General features: G+C 32.4%; 1 protein-coding gene across 4 annotated transcripts in view; it reads right to left on the bottom strand.

Moving 5' to 3' along the window:
* Positions 1-402: 402 nt before the first annotated feature.
* PTBP2 (polypyrimidine tract binding protein 2) overlaps positions 403-24,956 on the bottom strand; it is a 77,707-nt gene continuing 53,153 nt past the window's right edge. Inside the window, exons 9-14 of one of the 4 annotated variants that reach the window (XM_057718445.1) lie at positions 11,442-11,596; positions 9,941-9,974; positions 9,431-9,523; positions 2,248-2,464; positions 2,065-2,142; positions 403-1,900 (exon numbers count right to left, since the gene is read on the bottom strand). In XM_057718445.1, the coding sequence (XP_057574428.1) occupies positions 1,768-1,900; positions 2,065-2,142; positions 2,248-2,464; positions 9,431-9,523; positions 9,941-9,974; positions 11,442-11,596 (710 nt within the window). In that variant the 3' untranslated portion in view covers positions 403-1,767. The remainder of the gene's footprint in view (positions 1,901-2,064; positions 2,143-2,247; positions 2,465-9,430; positions 9,524-9,940; positions 9,975-11,441; positions 11,597-24,956) is intronic. The other 3 variants (XM_057718428.1, XM_057718420.1, XM_057718437.1) reach the window with 3 other exon arrangements.

Raw genomic sequence — 24,956 nt, 5'->3', positions numbered from 1 at the left:
AAGAGATAGAAAGAATTAACAGGATACAATAAAAGTTATGTCTTTAAAGCAGTAGATTATAACAGGGTGGGAAATGTTTAATATGTGTCCTCCTGAAAAGCAGTTACCATCTTTCAAATTAAAATAAAAAAAAAAACCAGCTGGTATATTTTCACAGCATCTAGATTTATTTATGGTATAAAGCCATAGAATTGTAATATTATTATTCCTTTCCCACCCTGGCAGAGAATAAACATGAATTCAGAAGCACAGTGGAGTGAAAACAAAGAAGAAGAGAGAGAAAAGGCAGCAGAGAAAGACAGAAAAGGTGAATACAGAGCTACAGAAGTGTTTATTGAGCATGCTACAGAGGTAAGCAGAGTACACACAAAAGGAAATTAAACAACCATCAAACCTCCCAACTTTGTTAGAAAATTAATTTTTAATTGTGCCGCTTTCAAACTATACTGAATTTTACATTTCTAAAGATGTAAAAACTCAACTAATAGAAAATATACATGACCATTCTGTCTACATAGATAACAGAATCTATGAATCTTGAAACTAAGTACATCAATTTCAAAAAGTATTGGTCATTTAAACAGAATCAACAATTCAGATTGACAAGAACTGTTCAAATTAATTTGACCTGTAGATTCTGAGCCATGTTTTTTATTAAAGTCAGATCTATTCCTAAATACAAAATATTTTGAAGATTTATTAAAACTGAATATTACAATGCAAGGTAAATTAAGACTAAAGGCACATAAACTTTGGTCCCACCTGGTTGTCAGTTTTAGAAAACTGCCACAAAATTAATCTTCCTGCAAATTTTCGCAGTACACTTTCTTTTATCTTTGAAAAATACATGCACCAGTTCCTGACTAGCTAGACCAGTCTGCACATGCTCAGAAATCCACAACCATATTCCAAATCTTAATTACAAACTAAGGATGGCAATATATATTTAAATGCACATAAGTCATGTCAACTTCAAAAACATCTACGAAAAATATTCAGCCACAAACAAGACATTACTTAGTGCTGACATTTATATGATACGTCCCACAAGAGTGTGTACAAAAAGGTTAAGAATCCACAATGCTTTCCACATAGGGCTCAAACTTACAGAAATCACTTTGTTGTCTTAAGAAATTAATACTCTGCATCTTGTTAATTTTAACTAATGCCTACATTCATAACTGAATCTAGACCAGAATTGTGAGATACAAAAGGCCAATGTTTTTTTAAAGCAATAAAGCCTAACGTAGTAAAAACTAAAAAAATGCTGCTTTATTCTTTCAGTATAATGTATCTTATTTGATTAAATAGAAAGAAATGTGACAAGCCAATAATTCAAAATAAGTTCCAAGCAGGAGAAACAAAAACTTAACCTTTTTACACACCCCTGCCTAAACATATTGTTAATTCCCATTTAACAATGTGCCCTAGACAACCAATTCCTTTCTTCTAGTAAATGCACAATAGCAACACTAGTTTTCCTTTTTAAGGCACGTATGTCAACTAAGTTGAAAAAGGAAAGTAAGATTAAACTAAATTTTAAACAGACAATAAAAATGGCTTCCCTACAGAACAGATGAAAGAGAGCAGTTAATAACTCTGCCTTTACATATGCCATTTCATTTTATAACTAAGGAATGATAACAGCATGGAAAAAAGAAAAAGAAAACAACAAAGAAATCAAACTCTGGTCCCCACTTTTCTGAACAGTCAATAGGTGATGACACCAAACAATGTGATTCACCGCCAATCTTCATCTCCCCCTTTTTAAATTGTTGACTTGGAGAAAGACACTCTCAAATGATGGTTTTCACCAAGGTTATAATTATGAAGATCAATCAAGGCCTGAATAGCTTCTTCCACTGTTGCCATCTGAAGAAGAGCCATTTTGTGATCTCTTCTGAAACAAAATTATGAAATTAGATACTTCATAAAAATTAGGAAGGGCTTTAATACTTAACTTTTGCCCATTCCAGAATCAAAGATATCTAGAAATAAAAACTACTTGAAGAAAACTTTTACTTCTATCAAGTCACTAATTTAAAGACAAGAAAGCTTGCTTACTGAAAAAACTTAAATGCTTTCACAGTGCCCCCAGTGTTAGCAAACAGTGTTCGTAGATCCTCTTCTGCTACTGAAGGACTGGGAAAATTAGATGGAAAGAGAGAGTAACAATTAATAAAAAGTTTTTATATATTATTCCTAAAATGTATATCCTTAATAAACTACTCCAGCTTTAATACTTACGGGATATTGGATAGGTGAAGGGTTGCAGAAGGGGGAAAAATGTTCTGAAAATTTTTGGATCCAGGTTTCTTAAAACGATGCAATGGGGAATTACCAAAATCTTTTGTTAGCCCTTGATCATCAAGTCCCTCTCGAGGTAGTTGTACAGTCTGATGTTTAGACAGAGTAACACGAATAATTTTTCCATACATCTTCTGTCCATTAAGATGATTCATGGCTATAAAGAGGAAGAATGCCTATTAAAAAACAGTATCAGGGTTCAAAGCAAAAATAATTCTTATTTTAGAACAGCTGGAATACCTGAATTGTTATGATTTTTAAATAAATTATGAATTTACAATAGCCACTGGTGACAAAACAAGTTCATTTGCACTAGGTAAGGCACTGAGGCAAAAAAGCCAGTTTCTTTCATAGAATGAAAATCCAGAATATGAATATCTCTCTTCCTTGATAGTCCTGCTGCTAATGCCCAAGAAAGAAACTTAGTAGTCATCTGTAACTTTTTGTTCCTTTAGATCCATACCCTAACTGCCAAATCCTATGATACTTTTCCTAATTATCTCTCAAATTCATCTTCTATTTCCACATTTTTCACTGCCATTATTTTTTTTATCTGGATAACTCAATTAGTCTCCTAATTTGTCTTGCTGGATTTTTCTCTACTTTTTCCTAATCCATTCTATACAAATCTATGTCACTACCTACTTAAAACCCTGTCTAAACCTATTCTTTAACATGGCATATACCTTTCTCAGTCTGACTCTAGCATCTCTCTCAAGCCTCCCTGAATAAATATTTATTGATGATATACAATACTAAACACTTCTGTTAGTGCTGAGCATCAAGTGGTAAGACAAGAACCATCCTAGCCCTCATGGAACTTACAGTATCTTAGTACTGTACTCCTTGTACCTAACCTTCTAGGTGTACAAAACATATTTTCTTAAACAAATGCTAGTTTTTTACCTTCAGCCTGGTGTGCAGGCTTTTCTATTTATAACAATTTCCCATCTCCTTCACTATCCCTCCTATCTATTTACCCTTCAGTGTTACCTCCTCAAGAGGGTCTTTTCTTCATCTTCTAGAAAAGGTTCAGAACCTCACTAGATATTCCCCATGCAGTACCCCTTTACCTTTTTATAAATTCATCACATTTTAATTATCTACATCCTCCTTCAGACTGTAAGATACACAAAAGCAGGAACCAGTGTCCCTACCCCAGCACACAGCACAGTGCCTAAACACAGAACAACACATGGCTACTTCTTGAGGCAGCAGTTGGGTTACTTTTGAATGAAATGAACTGGTCTGAGATTAGAGAACAGTTATGTTTTATGTTTATTCACTAGTCACAGCTGAAGAAAACCACGTCATAAGTCATATAGTTTAGCTAAATTGAAGGTCTATTTGACTACTCAAATCAAAGTATTAGAGTATTACACAGAGAGGTAAAGGCAGTATGGAAGAGCAGGGAATTAACAAAATCCCTACTTTCAAATGTTTTTAATTTGATTAGTACACTACAGTACACAGTCTGACACAGGAGATACCCAGAATTTGTGAAATCCATGCATCTTGTCATACTTACTTGCACAGAATAAACCAGTTAAATATAAAACAGGTCTGAAAAGGAAAATGCTATAAAAGTATAAGGTACCATTCCAAAAAATCTTTATAGTTTCCCTAATTTGTAAAGACAAGTTTACTCTTCCAGTTATAAGATAAAAAAGTACTAAGGATGTAATGTACAACATGATAAATATAATTAACACTGCTGTATGTTATACATGAAAGCTGTTAAAAGAGTAAATCCTAAGAGTTTTCATAACACAAAGTTTTTCTATTTCTTTAATTCTGTAACTATATGAGATGATGGATGTTCACTAAATTTATTGCGACAATCACTTCATGATGTATACAAATCAAATCATTATGCTGTACCTCTTAAACTTACACAGTGCTGTATATCAATTATATCTCAAAACTGGAAGGAAAAAAGTTTACTATTCCTGATTTACTGCAGTGTTATATATTTGTAATAGTTTTTTCTTAGATTTTCAACTGAGGCTAATGGGAAAAAAAGAAATCTCTCAGGCCTGAAGTTTCTTACACTGTATTCTGTATATACTGATAAATTTACACTTATAAAATCAACTCCATTATCCATAGTGATGGCATGTAAACTCCTTTTATAATAAAGCTTACTCAAATTTTTAAAAAATTTTAGGGTTCTGTAATTCTGTTGTTTTAAGTGAACAGAACTTTTCTTATGATAAAGTGCTGTTACCTCACACAAAATGTGTTATAAGGAATGAGCTTTGGGAATAAAGTGGCATAAAGAAGACTAAGGTTGTCATAAGAAAAGGTGTTTTAATGTAGCTTTGAAAAGTTATAAAAATACTGCACAAAGTTATAAAAAAAACTGCGCAATACTGCACAGTATCAGATACTGAAGGGCACAAATAAGAAAACAACAAGAGGTACTAGGTATAGTAACTTCCAAGAAGAGATGGATGATAGAGAAATGGGATTAAAACAAAACAAAACAAAACAAAATAACCAAACAGCTACCTCAGAAAGTAACCAGGTAATAAGGGAGATTCTAGTCAGCTGATTGCTGATTAAAGGATGTAAAGTACTTTAAAGTGGATGAGGGTCAAGGAGAGGGGTAATTAGAACACTAGGGCTTTTAAGGGTATTAAAAAATAAAAATATTGTCAAAATTGAGGTATATACTGATGAAACAAAGCAGAAGGAAATGACTGGAATTAATATATATATATATTTGCAGGTGATAATGCTTTTAATAGTTCATAATCTGTATATGAGACATAGAAAGCGCTAGAATAATGGTTGTTATTTTTGCAAGATCTCACAAATTTCACAAGTAAACATTTAGCAGCTCCTAACAATCTTTGGAGAAGAACCTGAGAACTAGCAAGATGTATGTAAATTAAACAGATGAGGACCAGTCCAAAAGGTGATTTTTCCCTTTGAGAAAAGGTTGAAGGTTTCTGATAAAAAATGATTTTGAAAGTTTTGGGGGATAGGGGTTTACATCATTTAAAAAAAATAATTTTAAATGAATAATTTTAAATGAATCATGTTTAAATAATAGGACTCTAATATCTTGAAATCTGTGCCAAGAAATATGGCATCAATGAACAAAGCAATCAATGATCAAGAAGGAAAAAGTCAATGTTGCACCGTGGAAATGTCATTTTTGGTTGAATATTATTTTATACCTCTCCCTTAATCCAACTCTGAAGACAGTAATGAATAATGAGAAGTTAAAAGATGGTTAAAAAAAAAATAGATACAGGAGTTTACATAAATGTGGAACTGGAGCTTAATCAATAGTTATCTACTTTATAATTCAAAATATTATAAGTGTTGTCTGTCTCATTTAAAAAAAAATGAAAAATGAATCTTGACATCCACTTGTCTATTTTATTAGTCTTGTCAAAGGACCCAACTTTTAGCTTTACTTTTTTTTCCTCTCAATCGTTTTCCATATCACTGATTTCTAGTCTTGTCTTTATTATCTCTTTTCCTTTGGTTTATACCATTATTCCTAAAAGTTAAAACATTCTGTCAAATACTACCTTCACTGTACCACACATATCTAATATGTATAGCACTTTTATTATTATTTAGTTTTATGTATTTTAAAATTCCCATTAAAATAACTTCTTTGATACATGAGATATTGGAATTATTTTTCAATTTCCAGATACCTGGAGATTTTAACTGTATCTTTCTCTTATTAATTCTTTAACTTAATTGCACAGTAGTCAGAGAATTTGGTCTGTATGATACTCTGAAATTTATTGAAGCTTGCTTCATAGCTTAGTTTGTGATCAATTCTGTAAGCATTCCCTCTGTACTTAAGAAGATATGTGTTGGATGTATAACTATTAGATGCTTAATTCTATACATCTGTAATTCTGTTAAGGTAATTGTATTGTATCATTTGCATCTTGATTTTTTTTTTTGTCTGCCTGACATAATGTAAAAAGATGTGTTAAAAACCTCCATTACGGTGGTGAATTTGCTCAATTCTCCCTGTAGTTCTATCCATTTATAATTTACATATTATTTTGAAGCTATTTCATTAGGCGCACACACACATAAAACTGTTGTCATCTCCCTGGTGAACAGGATAAATCTTTTATCAATAATCTTTACCTTAAATTAATATAGGTACATAAGTTTCCTTTTGCTTATTACCTGCCAATATTATCATTTTTATATCCCTTTACTTTCAATCTTTTTACATCTTTGCACTTCACATCTCTTGTAGAGAACACATAGGAAAATCAAATCTGTCTTTCAAGTGATGAACTTACTCCTTTGTTGTTATTATTGATACATCTGGACTTGATTCTATCATTATTTTCAAATTTCTATTTTCCTCCATTTTCTCTATATCATTTGGTATCTTCCCCTTTCTTTTGATTGTTTTTTTCTTGGAGGGGGGAAGGTCTATTGAAATATCCCTTTTATCAGACCATCAATACCTCAAAGTATGACTTAGTTCTCCATTACTCATAGTAACAAAGAAGTGAAAGCCAACATATACACATACCTAAAAATTGCTCAGATATCGCAACACCAGAGTCACATGATTCCTACTCCTTTTATAGCACACCTTGCTGGATATAATTTAGCAGGTAAAGATCTATTATGAAGAACAACTAAGTTTACTTTTGAGATGGCAGCTACACACTAAATAAAAACAGTTGAAGCTTTTTTTGTAAGTAGTTCTTGAAAAAATGAATTGGAGAAACAAGATAATTATTTTAACAAAGAACTACTCTTTGGCATTTCCTTAGAATTCATTTATTTTAATCGTTGAAGATCAGTACACTGCTTCAAAATGTAACTTACAAATTATACTATTCCTAAAATGTCCAATTTAGGAAAATTCTAGTGTATCAATTAGACTATGGTAGAAACTGAAACATCTTAATGTTTGCAAATTTTAAAACTCTAGTCCAAAATGATTTAAGATGGCCTCTAAGCTTTGCAACAATCCCATTCACACTTGAATACTACAGACTATATACCTTGCTATTTATTTCTGCCATACTACTTTCTGAGCATAAAAACATCTGCCTATACTATAAAACAATGAGTATTTCCAAAGAGTCCCATGAAAATCAAAAAGAATGAGAATAGAGCCCATAAACAAAGTATATTACATTTTTTAAAGTTTCACTTATTTTTTTCAACAGCACATCCTTGTTTTGAGTAGGATTTGTCTGTGTGTTTGTGTGTGGGTGTTTTAAAGGCATTAATGGTGCAAGTACATATTTTTATGGACATATACTTCAAGAAAGAAAAACCTAATCTAGCAGCAATGAGAAATAATAAGTTATCTGCCACTACATATAGTCCCCAAACTATAAATCATGCTATTAGTAAGTCAAAGCTTTAGTGAAAAGATTTTATAAAAATGAGGGGTAAAAGGTTTATAAATGTAAGTACTGTTATGCACTGAATTGTATTCCCCCAAAAGTGATTTACTGAAGCTTTGAATCCCTCAATGTAACTACTTGGAGACAGGGCCTTTAAAGTGGTGACTTAGGTTAACTGAGGTCATAAGGGTGAGGCCCTAATCCAGTAAAACTGGTGTCCTTGTAAGTACAGGAATAGATATCAGAGCTTCAGAGGATGAAAAAAGGCTCAGAGGAAAAGCCATGTGAGGATATATGGAGAAGGGAGCTGTCTGCAAGCTAGGAAGAGTCCTCACCAGAAACCAAATCTGCTGGCACCTAACTACTAGCCTCAAGAACTTTAGGAAACAAATTAACTGTTGTTTTAGCCACTCAGTCTGTAGTATTTTGTTATGGCAGCCCAAGCAGACTAATACAAGTATAATAAAAAAGCATCACTTATTTAAATACTCCTTACATAAAACCAAAAAATATCCAGAAGAATTTGGTTAAATTCTACCTCAGGTACTTCTCAACCATAATGACTGGGTATTCTTTATATGAGGGTAATGCCACCCACAGCTAACACAATGAGAAAAAAAAATCAAACATTTAAGAATGCTTTGTCAACCATGAAGCACTGTAAAATGCTATTTACAAAGTATATGAAAACAATGGCAATGACCACCCATACCAGAGTACAGAAGTGTACACAAGCAGAGGAAGAAGAAAAGATTTAATGAGTGTCTGACATGATCAGCACTTTTATATAACTTCCACTAAAGATAGATATCTCCATTTTTAAAAATATAGAGCCAGATGTATAAAGTTTTATGCATTGTCTGAGATACCATAATAGGTGGTAAGAAACAATGAATTTCAAACTGACTTCTGATTCCAAAGGCTAAAAGGTCTAGTTCACCATGTTGTTTGTGAGTCTCATTAGATATAACAGCAAAAATACACTAGTTTTTATACCAAAAATTGCAAATTTCAAAATTAATAATGTGAGTACACCCAGCGTGAGGTACCAACATCCCCGAATCTCAATGAACAGAATTTATAAGCTAAGAACATACTGACACAGTCAATCACACTATGCATATGCAGCTACATTCTAGATTTATGTGATTTGGCTTTGTACATGAAGTCAAACAAGATGTTAATTTAAATATCAGTTATCTAATAATATAGGTGTAACTTGTCTGAACTACATTTTAAGATTCCAAAAAAGGATTTGGAGTATTTGGTATAAGTTTTTCATTTTGTAAGAACATGATATCTCTAAAATACATTTTCCATGTGACTCTTTCCTCTACTAAATTTAGTCAAATACTTGCAAATGACTTTAGAAGAATTAAAACAGCACGGCATTAATCAGGGTTCCATAGACTATATGAACAATTAACTTCAATTATAAGGAGTAACCAGGAATAAAAAACACTGACGATCTTTAACATGTATGTCATAATTCTTATGTGAAATAATTATTGTAATTTTGGAGCCAAAACCTTTTTCCATTAGACTCCACCCAAGAAATGGTAAGAGGATAGCAAAAAAATACACTTATGTTCATCATACACAACTACTGTGACGTTAAAATATGAAAATTAACATGACATTTGGAACGCTGGCTAATAAATGGTTTCTTACTAATACAAAAGATTTGTTTTTACTCACAGGTTTACATTATATACTTGAAATCAGATTTGAAGATGTATAAGTAACACATAATTTAATCTTACCCAGTTGTGACTGGTTTCCATCAGCCATCTGTATTAGAGCACTGTCTTTCTTATTGTACAAAATCTTCACACGCTGCACATCTCCATAAACACCTTTTTTGGAGCCACAGAGAGGTAATCCAAAAATGGAATTAATTTTACGTGCAAGTCAGCTAAAGATTATCTTTCTGACATATTAATGAAACATTCAGACATCAACATGATCACTCATTCAAACTCATCATTCTCACAAATGAATAAAGAAGATCAAGATTTTGAACAGTGAATTTTGAAAAGAATAATTTTTGATAAACCCTCAAAGCTATGTGAATGATATTAAATTAAAGACCATGCAAAATAAATCAGCATGCATTAAAACAAATTTTGTGTCTATGGAGAGTTTTAAATAGCAAAGAAAAATAGCAAAAGATTTACTATTCAACTTTAAGCCAAAGTGCTAGCTACAAATAAGAATTAAGGTGAAACAAAAATCAAATCAATAATAAAAGTATAGTGCTAACAATAACATACCGAAGAGGGTAAACAGACTTTGGGGCGTAACCATCTTTAGAAGGAGAGAAGAGCAAGCAGCGTAAGACAAGAAGAGAGAAGAGTCGAGGAAGAGCGGAGATGAACAGATCATCCATAACGAAGGGTGGTTCCCGCAGAATGGTGAGGTGGTCATGGATCATGGTTCAAGGCGGTTAATTGGGGCAAGTTGGTCCGAGGAACATTTGTTCAAGCACAGAAGCATGAACATAGGGAATGGAGACAGGGAATGAAGACAAGGACAAGGAAAATAAAGGATAATACAGGGAAGGGAATGGGTATTTGGGAAAAGACAAGGAAAGGGAAGGTGAACACACAGGGAAAAGGATGAAATGGGGAAGGGAAACAGCAATGCAGAAGAAAAAAATAAGGAATTGGGGAACAAAAAAAAAAATAAAATATAGGTCAGTACATAGGAAATGCAGGATTTGGTCAGAAAATGGTTGGTTTATGTACTGTACAAGAAAAACTGAGTAAAATGTAGTCATCCAAGACAAATATGGGTAAAGTACATCTATATCAAAGAGTAAATTACAGCATTTCATCTCAACATAGGGAAGGAAAGCATGCACAGGAGTTTTAAACTTTGAACTTTAACTGCATAAGCATGGCTGGTTATGAAATGCAGGCAAAATTCTTAAAATAAAAACAAAGGCACTCTGATTCAAACATTTTAGCATGCAGAACTGTGGATGACAATAGTATTAAATGACAAATTAGCTTAATGTTCGTATTAACAGAGGCCAATTAAAACAAATATTCAAATTAGACATCATAAACTAATACATTGAGCTTCCCACATTTCATACCAGCTTTCATAGCAATCAAAATAAAATATACCAGACATAAAATGTACAACTAAAGAAAATAACTCAGCAATAAATTTTATTTAACAGGGTGGGAGGGGTTCAGGGAGGGGTAAAGTTGAAAAATATTTTTAGAAGACAATGACTAATAACTGCAAAGAAAAAAATTACTAAGAAAGACTGGAAGAGTGCCTCGTCAAGATCTTTGGAAGAACCTTCAAAGAAAAATGTATTAGAGTAGTTCACATAAAATAAGATTTAAAAAAATGCAATGACACATAAGCATGAAATGAACAAGCAAATAATTAGAAAAGGCAAAGAGCAAAATTGTTTTATAGTTACATCTGCAAATTAGATCACATTTGCCTTTGAGAACAACAAAAAGATAAAAAGCCAAACTATAGTACTTCACCATATTTTTCTTAGGAAAAATAGGTAGTTAGGTTAAAAATATATATATATATATATATATAAAAAAAGAGATATGACTGTCTACAGAAATAAAGTATTACCTAAACAAGTACACAGATTTTGTACGGAAGTAGAAACACACAGAAAATACTTTGACTAATGAATGTACATAAAAAGAAAGGCAAGTGCAAAATGAAATAAACATGAAAAACTTTCACAAATGAAATGGAATTTAAAAATAAACACTAGAAAATTATTTTACTAACCTCTTCATTTAAATTGCTAACCAACAGGACTGTATTGCCACCAGCTGAGACTCCAGGCATACCCACTCGGCCAGCAGCAGCTGCAGCAGCTGCTGCAGCAGCGTTTGGAATAGCCAAAGGACTCAGAGCTCCTGGAACAGCTGCAACAGGAAGCCCTAATTTTAAAATAAAGCATATTTTACGAAACACACACAAGTCGTTTACAAAAACCAATTTAAGCATGATGGCTGCATGGCTTAGGGCTGACCGTTCCAAATGGTTCCTGAAAGTTAATTTTTACAACATTTAGAAAAACTGTTTGCTAATAAGTAGTAGAGAAATTAAACTGGTTTCAATGAAATCATTAAATATTAGAACTAAGGTACATACCTGTATTATGTTAAAAAAATTAAATATACAACATTCCATTTCCTATGGAAAAGCAAACAAAGCATAAAGAATATACTTCCAAGTCAGAGACTTGGAAAAATTCACTTCCATGGTTCATAGCGAGGAGCCAAATCTAAAAAAAAAAATCATCTTCAACATAACAGTAACTCACTTTTTTATACAAGTGCTATCTTCATAATAAACTCACTTCAAATCAGACAAATAATTACAGCTTACAAAACATGTATAGTAAGTCCTTCATTCTTAGAGACAAATCACTCTGAACTTTATTATTTGATTCATTCAAGTGACCTAAAGAAAATCTTATCAAAATTTGTCTTCCTTAATTCCACACTCAACTAGGTATAACACAGATTCCTCAAACACAATACTTCCCCCGTAAAAAGAATGGGAAAAAGTCTATCACACAGGCTGTTTTTCCTCTTTCAGTATTTTCCTAGCCTTTAGCAGTTTTAACATTTCCTTCTTATTTCTACTGTTCTACTTTCCAGTCTTACTATTGTTCTGTCATCTTCAGGATTCTTCATTTTTTCCAGAGAATTCCCTCTGTGTAAGCATCTTTTATACACTTTTCAATTATCAATAACTTGGATTCCTTTCATCTCTTAAATTCTTACACACCAGCTTATTTCTCAATAAATATTAGTTCACTAAAGAAACGAACTGTATGTTCTTTTTTTTTCCTTCCCATGATAAAGGAAACACATTCAACCTCCATAAAGTTAATTCATGACATACCTGGGTAGAACTGGCCCTTAGGACTGCTGTCCCATAAGTTCATGTTTTATTTCTTCTTTTCTCTTTCCAGCTTTCTTGTACATGTCACAAGGATGTGCTGTTACCTCTGGTTTCATATCTTACTCTTTTAGCCAAGTTTATCTTTTTACTTTACAGAAACAACTATGACCATTCACTGGCAGACTGAAGGGTTCTTCAAGATTGACAATTCATAGCCTGTAGTAGCTTTTCACTTATAAAAATTTTCCCTCCAATCTCCTTTCATCTTTTCTGAGTACCTCCCATTAGCAGAATGGTGTTTTTCACATTCTTGCTCTGTATGAGTTTTACAGCTTCCCCCCCCCCCACACCATTTTTTTGGATGCCTCCCTTTTTTCCTTATTTCTCCACTTTTTAGATTTTAGTTTTCGTTTTGGAAAATTTCCAACATATACAAAAGTAAAGAGACTAGAATAATGAGTCCCATGTATCCACCACAATTGTTTAACAATTATTAACTTGTGGCCAATCGTGTTTCATCTACTCACCAATTTTATTTTTTAAAGTAATCCAGAAATATGGATCTGATTTTAAAATAGAAACTAATAATTACTCATGCATAGTAGTCTTTAGTGCCTTTTAGGATCCACTAGTGCCTTTTAGGATCCACCACTTTATTCTATGGTATTACTAATTTTTCCATGCTAAATACCATAGCTCTCACTGCATTTCACAGGCTGTTTCCATTTAACTTTCAATGGATATCTTAAAATGGTGCCAATGTAAAGATACACTCCTAATTCCTAGGTATGTACTCATATTTTGTTCTTGCATACTCTTAGACATGTAGTTAGATTCCAAAATTTATAGTTCTGTTACTTATTGTTTTTCTCTGTTGATATTTCAAGAAAAATTACTAATTCATGAAACACATATAAGATATCAATACATTCGATGTATCTGTCTAAACAAAACAGTCTAGGTTAACATTTAATTTCTGCAGAAAATGGTTTCTTCTAAAATACATCTATACCATGCCAATATACAATTAAACAATCATAAAACTTCACCAAAATATTCAACGGTGAAGAAAAATTTAAAGAAACTTTAAGTCTAGGATTTGTAATGGAGATACCTTGGTAGCACAACCCTATTTAAAACATCAAGCCTTATCATGGGAAAATAATCACTGAGAATTAAAATTAAAATTAATTTAAAATAGTAATTAAGAATTAAAAGTATAGGCTAAAGCCCTTTTTTAAGTGTGAAAGACCTGACAGACTTAAAAAAAAAAAGCCACAGAATGCCATATGTTAATAAACAACACTATACTTTCGTAATAATAAGACAATTTTCTAGTGAAAATATTAGTGAAATTTTGTGGCTCAAAGTAGACACAATTTACCACCTTCTAGTAAGGAGGTAATGGAAAGCTTGGCAAAAAAGTGGAATATAAGCTGTGAGGTCCCCACTGTTGTTGCTACTGTCCAAATGCTGCTTCACAATCTTCCTACTTCTCCACTTATTCTTACCATTCTGGGTCACTTGCTACTAAGTCAGATGATCTACCTTCATTTTAGGCAGCCCAGAGCATGGTGCAAAAGTACTTTAAGAGATTAGGGCAGTCACTCTCCTTAGTGCCACTAGCATGTATTTCTCTTCCACTATTTCTTCTCCCAGGCTGGTAACTTAGAAAAACTATTTCAGTCATCTTTTGCAGTTCTAAATCACTAGAATAGTCTTGAGGTTTTTACTGGACTTTTGAAACCTCTAAGGATAGATTCCACAATTTCCTTCAGTATATACATCACTGAAAAATTATTTTGTCAATAAGGTAAACTTTTTTAGGCTTAATCTCAATGTTGTCTGCTACACAAAAATAAAAAAACCTACGAAGTATTTCATGATGCACTATTTATACCATAATACTAAATTCTGAAAAGGAATTCTGTATTTTATTTTTCATATTAATGTTAACTCCCAGCTCTAAGAGAAAATACATTTACTATCTTCCTTTTGCAAAAAAAAAAAAAAATATATATATATATATATAAACACATTATACACATTGGCTCTAATGGACTACTTTCAGCTGTAGAAATAATTTTAATTTTAATGATTTACATCTTTAAGGTAGCAGCTATGTCGTAAAAAACACTTTATGCATGTTGGTGATGAAGGATAAAACTGCCTGTTTTACCTGCAGGACTGTTACAAGAATCAAATAATGTCAAAGAGCTTCATAAACTGCCATATGAAAAGAAAAGCAAGGTGTCATAGGGATCCTTTATATGTGAAATGATCTTCATCAGCTGGGCCACCCAGCATTTTGAGTGACTCAGCAATTTTATAAATTCCCTGTATTAGTTCTGACACATTACTAGCCCTTCCTCCACTGAAACTGATGGCCACGCTGCCATGTACCTACCTGATAGAGATTCAAAGACCACAGAGATGAAGTGATTATAAATTATGCATCTATCTCTCAGGTCATATTTTGCTGAGGCACATAGACATCCCTAACCTTGTCCATTACAACTGAAGAATTAAACTGTTCTTGGTAACTTATCTTAAATCATTTGCAAATTTTATCTATAATTTTTAGAATAGTTTTAGATTTACAGAAAAATTAATAATTCTCCAAAGTTCCTATAACCTGGGCACTCCTTCCCCCCATTATTAATCTCTTACAATAGTATGATATAGTTGTTGCAATTAATCAACCAGTATTAATATATTAATTAAAGTCCACAGAGTATTCAGGTTTCCTTAACATGCATCTAATGTCCTTTTTGTTTCAGGATCCCATTATTAGATTTAGTCATATCTCCTTAGGCTCCTCTTGACTAAGACAGTTTTATCCATGCTTTTTAAAGATGCAAAATTTGTTTTATCCTTTCATTTCTTATTCTAAAACTTCTATCCAAAGTCAATTACATCATATCTTTTTTGGTCTTATACTTCTTCTCCCTGTTCAAGACATCTGGTGGTTGTTATTTTCACATACAACTGAAGAGAGGACTGGTGGTGGGACTTTGAGGCCCATTCTAATTCATGTAGTATAGGGTCCTGGGTGGGGATGGCAGTTTTTACAATATTTTATTTCCTGACTTGAAAATAAAAACTTTACCTCTGACAAGAATGATAACTGCTATTCTTTCCTCAAACAATCCATTCCTCTTCGTCTACCAACCTTCCCTTCAATTTCTATTTTACCCTCTAGAATCCATTTTTCTTTTCTATCATTAACAATTGCATTTTTATTCAATGTGTTTCTTAGAGAAAATTTTTAAGTAAAAGCTTGCTTGGTCCTAATAAAACTTCTCTTATAACCCTCTCAAAAAGTCATTTTTATCTCCCTAAACCCTTCCCCAAAGGGAAGGATACATTATTCATCCCACTATCCCACCATTACCCAATGTTTTCAGACTGCTTTCCTACCATCATTAATTAGAATGTCTTTGAGGTCAATACTATGCAATCATTTCTCATCAAAAGAGCCAATGGGTCATTTTCTCTCATTAAAGACTTTGCCACCTGGCTCTATTTCCTCCTTCTCTCTCAGCTCTTGTCATCATCCTGTGATCTGTCTGAAAAGCTGGTCTCACAAGTTCTTAAAAACTTCTACTTTGATGATTTTTACTATATCAATCCATTTTATCAACCTCTTTCACTACATCGTTTTTTTTTTTGCCATTCATTTCTAACATTTAAATTCCCTTTCCTGACTTCATCCTTCCATCTTCTATATCCTCCTACTCCTACATCAACCACTGAATCCATTTTTAGCCTATATGATAACCACTTCCCTTTCTATTCTCCCTTGGCTAGACTTTACCATATAGCTGCAGCGTTTTGGCTTGCTTGCTACTAATCCGTTAATGCTCTACAATGCCAGACCTGGATAAATCAAATTTCATATTTTGGATATGCTTTCATCTAGGCCTGTACAACATTAAGTGAAAACACGTGCACACATGTACACACACACACCTGACAACCCCAAACTGATTTCACAAACATTTTATTTGATATTAGCCGATTTCCTAGCCTATTTTCAAGAATTCCCTAAAAATGCACTAGACTTAAATCCTGTACCCTACTTTCAATCTTCTAATGTTCAGCAAGTATCTTGTAAGACTGAGATCAGAATTCCCTCAAAATTTTCAATCAACTTCAAAAGTCCTCCCTTTTTTCATCTGTTCCCCTTTCTGTGTAAAGATACAGATGGTGAGAAGAAAGAATATGGACTATAAAAAGCTGATGACTTCAGTTCTGGCTCCAGCTCTGCCCCTAAATTTCTATGTGAACTTGATAAAAATTCCTTCCAGTTCCCACAATGGTCCTAAAAACTATCTCTATATTTCGTAGGCCCCAACATTTCCACTGTTTTTGATCCAATCCACTGCAATCAATTCTAGGACTTAAGCTAGCCCTCAAAACAAATACTAGCTAATATGAAATTAGTATCCATCATATGCCAGGCACTGCGAAAAGTTCTTTGTATGTATTAACACATTTAATCCTCAAACTAGCCTTAGAACATGGGGATTACTAGCATTGTATCCATGACAAATGTGAAAGCTGAGACACTGAAGCTGAACCAGATTTTGAACTGAGGATGTCTGGATTTGGGGCCCATAATCTTAATGATTATGCATACTCCCTCACTGTAAGTATTTCCCCTTGGATGCTGATTTGCTCCTCAACTACCATCCCATTTTTCCTTCTTTCCTATAGCTCAGTTCTTCAAAGAGCAGTAAGTACTTTCTTATATTTACATTCCTAATCCATTATAATTTGATTTTATATCCATTCTTATTATTAAGAATAAACTTTATGGTAGCTACTAAACTGAATAGGCACTTCTAATTTTAATCCTATTTATTTCATCTCTTGATCTCTTACTTCTTTATTTTTCCCACAACATCTATGTGTACTGCTTAAAGTTTCAATTTCAAGTCTTTAGTCCTTTCTTTTATACCTGGGAATCTTAAACCATTTTTTTTTTCCTTTCAGTTTTACTAAGATATAATAAATATACAGCACTGTATAAATTTAAGGCATATATAGCATAATGATCTGACTTACCTACACCATGAGATGATTACCACAGTAAGTTTAGTGAGCATCCATTATCTCATAAAGATACAACATTAGAGAAATAGGAAAAAATTTTTTTCTCCTTGTGATGAGAACCCCTAGTATTTACTCTCTTCACAACTTTCACGTATAACATACAGCAGTGTTAACTGTATTTATCATGTGGTACATTACATCCACCCTAAGATAAATGTACTTATTTATCTTATAATGGAAGTTTGTATTTTTTGACCACCTTATCCAATTTCTCCCCACCCCCAAGCCCTGTGCCTGGTAACTACAAATCTGATCTCTCTAAACCAAAGTTTTAAAAATCACTCCTCTGGCCTTTCAAATTCTCAACCCTACAGAACTCTTGCCTACTAAGTCCCAGGCTGAATTTCCTACTGTCTAGGTGGACTCCTCCAAAAGTTTAATTATTCATGAGTCATCATATCATAAGATGCTAAGTCCTATTACTTTTATGTTTAATTTTCCCATGTTTCTTTCCATTCTCATTTCTATCCCTAGTTTAGATTCATAATTTTATCATACAGGCTATCATGGAAAAGAAGCTAAACATAGGATTAATAAAAGGAATTTCTTCAAGCTACAGCTGAGAACAATATAATGGATGACCATAAAAAATCAGTTTAAGCAAAGACTATATAATCATCCATTAAGAATTCTGAATGAAAATTTGTACCCTGGATAGTTAAAAAGTGACCTACAAATAACTTTTTAGTCCTACAGTTATGTTTACTCCATTTGAGAATGCTGGTGAATAAGTAAATATGAACTGATGTAATAATGTATTTCTCCCCATGTTTATGGTCTGTTATTCCTCCAAAGTATGCAATTACCACCATTTCCTTTTGTTGAGAAGACAAAATGTCCATATTTAAAACATATTAATTCAAACAGTATTTAATACATACTCAGAGTTAAATAAATTCTTCATAGGTTATTGCTTCAAGTTCATTTGTGATTCACAAGTAAAAATTTTATCCAAATTTTAAAATGAACAATTCTACCTCAGCTCTTGCAACTTCCTTTTTAGAAGAGACATTTTAAAGACTGAAAAAATTAGTATTTTTAAAATTCAGCCATAGAAAAAGAGGATAGTTTAATAATCCAAAGAACTCAACATTTTCTAATGCAGACATGGAGAAGCAGGCAAGCTCAACTACAGCTTCTACTCTTAGATGTTAAAACAGAAATAAAATGAGAAAACCAAAGTTACTGGACAGGTATTTTCATGAACTTAGGATCAAAATTTTCTGATTTATATTGAACATGATAAAAGACTGGTTTTTAAATTATATGGTTTTAAAAAAAATTTTAACACCAAGAGGGGAAAGCAGGGGGGTTGGGGTGGGATGAACTGGGAGACTGGGATTGCCATATATACATTACTAGTAAGAAAAAAAGGTATCAAATTGTACACTTTAAATATATGCAGTTTACTGTATGTCAAAATAAATAAATATTTGTTTTCTTATGGCAGTCAGTGATACACTTATTTGGTTTTATAATCATGAGATAATCAGGTTAAACACTGGATGGACTTGGCAACAAAAAATCTGTCATGGCAACAGAAAAACATCTCACTATATGAAGAAAGAAGGAAATTAAAACTGTAGGGCTTATATATTTACTGTATGTATAACATTATTCCATTATTAACTCCACAGGGGGAAAAAGGCAGGCCAAAAGGTCTAGCTAATCTGTAGTACATTTTATTTTATTGTTTACTGTTTAGGAACATGGATTTTGGAGTCAGACTGCCTGGCTGTCTCAGCCCCTCACTAATCACGGGAATCTGAGCAAACTGCTAATCTCTTTTCTGTTCCAGTTTCTAAATCTGTAAAATGCAAGCAATAAGAATAACTTCATTTAGGAATGATGTGAAGATTAACTCACAAGGTAAAGGCCTAAGAACAATGCCTGGCACATAACACATACTCAGTAAGTGGTTAGCTATTATTAATATCCACATGCATCAACCTTTTGGTTCCTGGGACTGAGACAGTTCCATTCTAAAGCACAGTATTTCAAATGTTTTTGCCACAAAATACATGAGATGAAGAACTGTAAGCAATAAGGGTGGAATCTGATTACTTTTAAACTAATTTTCTAAATAGACATTCCTATGGTAGGAACTACCCCAAAAGGGACCTACCTAAGGCATTTTGATAGTGGAGCCAAACTTTTACAGGGAGAGCAACGGTGGTAGGAAAAAGAGCTAATCCTTTCTATCAATCCCAATCATCCAAAAAGCTCCACTCCTTAGAAACTGGTGTATCTATATTTTAAAGACTCCTTTTCACCAGCATTTCTTTCTAGAAAAGTCTATTTAATTGCCCATATTACAAAAACTAACTAAAAGTAGCCTTATAAACTCATGAAAATACCAAATGGCAATTTTATTCTTCCTAAGCTCTTATGCTATTAAATGGTTCAGTAAAAAACAAACAAAAACAAACCCCCAAAAAACCAAGAATTTCCAAATAGCATTCATCTCTGGAAGATACTGAAACCTGGCACAGCCTAAATTTATTAAGCACTATCTAAAGACAACACTGAATAAGTTTATTTTCTAAAACACACACAAAAGGAAAATCATAGGCATCACTTAAAGATAGTTAAGAAAATATACAATTGCTGCTCTATTAGTTCAATGCTACAATACTAATCTCCAATTATTAATCTAGTTTTGTAGTTTTCCCCCTTATCACTCTATTGTAATGGCATATATAAGACAGTAATGTTTCATAAAAGATATCTGTTTTTACTGCACATCTTACGGAATCATGTTTTTTAAAAAATAAACAGGTACAGAATCCATACATGTGGATACAAGGAAAAAAATATCTGAGGGATGTTAATCCTTTAATTGAATAAATAACACTCATAACTGCAGGGTTTTTTTTTCTTCTCAAAATCAGCTTTAAGAGAAAAGTGATTTATAGTCTATTAGTTTTAATGAAAAAATATTAATGCTTCCTGGTTATTTTATGGGATGAATTCTTGTTTGAGATAAACACATCTAAATTTTGATTAGCTCTCTTTAGTCCTTTATCCACCCCTCTTCCTTTTTTGGACCATTAAGAAAGAGCGAAAAATAATAATTACATAAATAAATAAAAATGCTTACTTCTAGGCTAAGGTCACTATCTCAAATCACTCTGGGGCTACCAAAACCTGGAAGTAACCAAGAGTTTCAAAAGTTTAAAGCAGAAGTTGGGAAGAATCTAAGTTGTACCCACTCATAAATAATTAATTCAAAACAAACAAAAGCTGGGCATAAACTTCTTCCACTAAAAATTAGCAAATAAATACAAGAACCTAACTAACTGTCCGGCACAAACTGTAAATAGCCCTAGTTGATGAAGGAACACTATAAACATTTTCAATAATTTACTGTACAAGCTATGTGTGAATTACAAGAAAAAAAAACAATTGTAACCTCCAAATCAAATAAAAGAAGGCAGCAATCATTGGTAGATACTAAAACCATTCACAGAAAAACATAAACAGAAGGATCAGAATGTCACCACCTGAAACCACAATCAATCTTAAAGCATTACTAAAACCACTAAAAGTGGCACAACCAGATGTTTTATGCTTCCGAGTCACGAGGAACATCCACAATCTTGCTTTAAAAATGTATATACCAGAATCTGAATCTATTAAGATTTTGGAGCTACTTCTAGTTTATATTAAAAAATGCAGCACAGTGGATGGAGCAACAAGTTAAGGTGACACTATAAGGGACTTCCCTGATGGTCCAGTGGTTAAGACTCCACATTCCCAATGAAGGGGGTCCAGGTTCAATTCCTGATCAGGGAACTAGATCCTGCATACTACAACTAAAAATATCCTCCATGCGGCAACAAAGATTCCGCGTGCCACAACTAAGACCGGGCAGAAGCAAATAAATAAATAAATAAATAAATAAATAAATATTTTAATTAACAAATACAAATACACACGAACATGTGATCTTTAAAAAAAAAAAGATGACACTATAAGGAAATAGCCAGTCCAATCCAGATTGCGGCATCTTCTAAAAGGATATAACCAGGTTTCTACAGTAAGTCAATGGAACTGAGGATTGGGGCAGAGGGAGAGGACTTTTAACAGAGTAGAAGACATTCAGGAAACATAACTACCAAATGCCATGTGTGGCTTGAAAAGATCCTATTCTGAACAAATGAATGCTTAAAAAACATTTTTTGAGACAACCGGTAGGAAATTGAAGTATGATTAGGTATTCAACAACATTAAGAAATCATTCTCAATTTTGATAGGTATGATTATCAGGTTTTAAACAATCTTGATCATGTATGCTTGGTAAGAAAATGTCATTATTTTAGAGAAATTATGGTAATGTTTGAGATGACATGATGTTAAGGATCTGCCTGAAAACACAAATGGAAAAAAGAACAGATAAAACAAGCGTGGAACTAGTGAATTGAGATGATGGATATGTGGGATTCATTATATTAGTATATGATACCTGAAATCTTTAATAAAAACTTTAAAAAATCACCATGTAAATAACCCATTCAAAAGTAACAAAAACAAAAGCTTTCAGAAGTCATTTAAAAATAAGTTAAAATATTAAGTTTTAAGACAAGTTTTAAAAAATATTTTAGAAACAAGTTTACACATAGAAAGAAAACCCAAAGTAAATTCAACTTAACAGCTAAGCTAAATAATATTCTACCAGTGGAACTGTATCTATACCAAGACAGATTTACATGGCATGAATAAAGAAAAGTATTAAAATACTGGCTCAATAAGTAAAAAGAATGTTTTTATGAGAACACTAATAACTTTGCTTTTAGCTAAAATAAAGCATCTAAAAATTACAAACTTTTCTCTATAGCAGTAACTCTCAATTCCCACTACATCTTGGAATCAAAAAATCATAAACGCATGGAACGCACTCCTAATGATTCTCAGTCTAGGGTAAGGCCTGGTGATTTTGATATGCAAGAAAGTTTGAGAAACACTGATGTATAAGAACTACATATTTACCTTTATGAATAAATGACTGTTATATCTGTTCTCAATTATCAATTATTTTAACATCAACAGATATCCTATACAAAGTTTGCTTTGTTTTTCTGTTAAAACCATATGATGAGACTGGCTGCTACTTATTAACTCAAAATACACAGAAGGCTCTAAAGGAAGTACTCTTTGTACATATTATCTGCATTAATTTTTTACATATAGGCAACACGGATCATGAAAAATTAATTACTTCTAGCAATTTTTCTAAAAGTGATCCACCCCTTAATAAATTAACTATACTTCTTAAACATGATAAAATGATCATTATAACATCTTAATTTATAATCTCAAGGATTTTTGATCACCTTGTTCTTTGATGTAGAATATGTGAATAACTAATAGTCTGCCAAGTCTGTGATTATATATTTGAATGTCAGATTTCTAACTAATTACAAAGCACTCAGTCTCCATTCTTGAATAAATTACATTTTTGGAGACACTGTGATCCCTAGCACTAAAAGAAAGAAGTAGAGAATGCTAGTCTTAAAAAATTACTGCATAAAATAAACCAATTAAAATTTATAATACTGATTCCAAAGTAATTAAATTTAGTCAAGTGCTCAGATATAATATAAAAATCGTACAAAGTAAACTGAATCCCTCTGAATATTTAGCAGAAAAGAATTATCACCTAGTATCTGTGTTCTTACAGAATCTTTGTAACAAAAGGGATACCTATTGATTACTTCATTCTGGACAAGTACTGTCCGAGGAAGACTCAAGCAGGAAATGGATCCTATCAATATTAGTTTGCTGTACTTTGAAGCCACCTGACTTATTAAATATCACTGGAAGCAAATAAACAGAGAAAAAAATTTAGTCACCATTCCAGAAGGCATGACTTCACTAAAGCAATATTGTTGTGTCACTATAAAGAGTGTTTGATGACTACTTTAAAAAGCAAAACAGTAAGTGGTTCCTCACAAAGATCACAATATCCATCAAAGGTGTGGGGAGTAAAAAAAGTTATTCTAATGTCCTATAAATGGAAATGTTTGGATTGTGATGAATTATTTAAAAATATTTTTCCATAACTAGCCAGTCTAAAATATAAGTATAAAGTCGAATGCTTAGCTCATACCAAATATGAACATAATATCCTTAATATACATTTTACATGTTTTGTATATCCCAATAGAAAGCATCCAGACAACCACTTCAGAGACTTGTAAATACCTAATAAACATTTAACAATTATAAACTAGTTCATAAAATAATAAAAATAAAAATAATAAGCTGGTAGAGGAAGAAGTAGAATAGCCAGCCTCATATATCATTCATGTTAGTTTAAATTAATATCACCATTCTATAAAAAATTTTGCAACAAGAATCACAGGCTTTAACATTTTCTTTGACCCAATGATTCTAGTTCTAGGAATCTAAGTAAATAAAAGACAAAAAAGTTATGTACAGGTGTTTGTCACAATGCCATTTATACTGATGAATAGTATGAAGTAGACTAAATGTCCAACATACTTCCAAAAATATTATATATCCACTAGCATGTCATGCAGCTATTATAATTATCATTTTTCAAAAAAAAATTCTCAACAATTCAAAACCACAAAACTGCAAATACTGTTTTTAATCTTGTACAAACTATGCATTTACACAGACAATAAGAAGAAATTCAAAATATAAGTAGTTATCTCATAAATTATAAATGAATTCCAATATTTGATTTTTAAAACTTACAACTCATCCACTTTCAAAAACAATTTGAGGATATTTAAAATAAAAAAGCCCAGTTATAACAAGATGTAAAGCCATTAAAACAGGTAAATAATGAACTCATTTAGTAAAGGAAGGTGAATTCACATACTTCCACCACAAAATATTTTCCTTATTCTTATCAGGCAGAGCACAGAAACAAAAATACAGACATACCTTGGACATACTGCAACTTTGGCTCCAGACCACCACAATAAAGCAAGTATTGCAATAAAGTGAGTCACAAATTTTATGGTTTTCCAGTATATATAAAAGCTATGTTTACACTACACTGTGGTCTATTAAGTGTGCAAATAGCATTCTGTCTAAAAGAAAAGTTTATACCTTAATTACAAAATACTTTATTGCTAAAAAATGCTAACCATCATCTGACAACACAGGGTCACCACAAACCTTCAATTTGTAAAATAAAAACAAAATCAAAAACAAAACAAACGAACAAAAAAAAACACAGTATCTGTGAAGCACAATGAAACGAGGTATGCCAGTATATTATACTAAAATATTCAG

The sequence above is a fragment of the Hippopotamus amphibius genome, chromosome 1 (genome assembly GCF_030028045.1).
Source record: "Hippopotamus amphibius kiboko isolate mHipAmp2 chromosome 1, mHipAmp2.hap2, whole genome shotgun sequence".
Classification (NCBI taxonomy): domain Eukaryota; kingdom Metazoa; phylum Chordata; class Mammalia; order Artiodactyla; family Hippopotamidae; genus Hippopotamus; species Hippopotamus amphibius.
The sequence above is the reverse complement of the archived record's forward strand: the minus strand, read 5'-3'. Positions and strand labels throughout refer to the sequence as shown.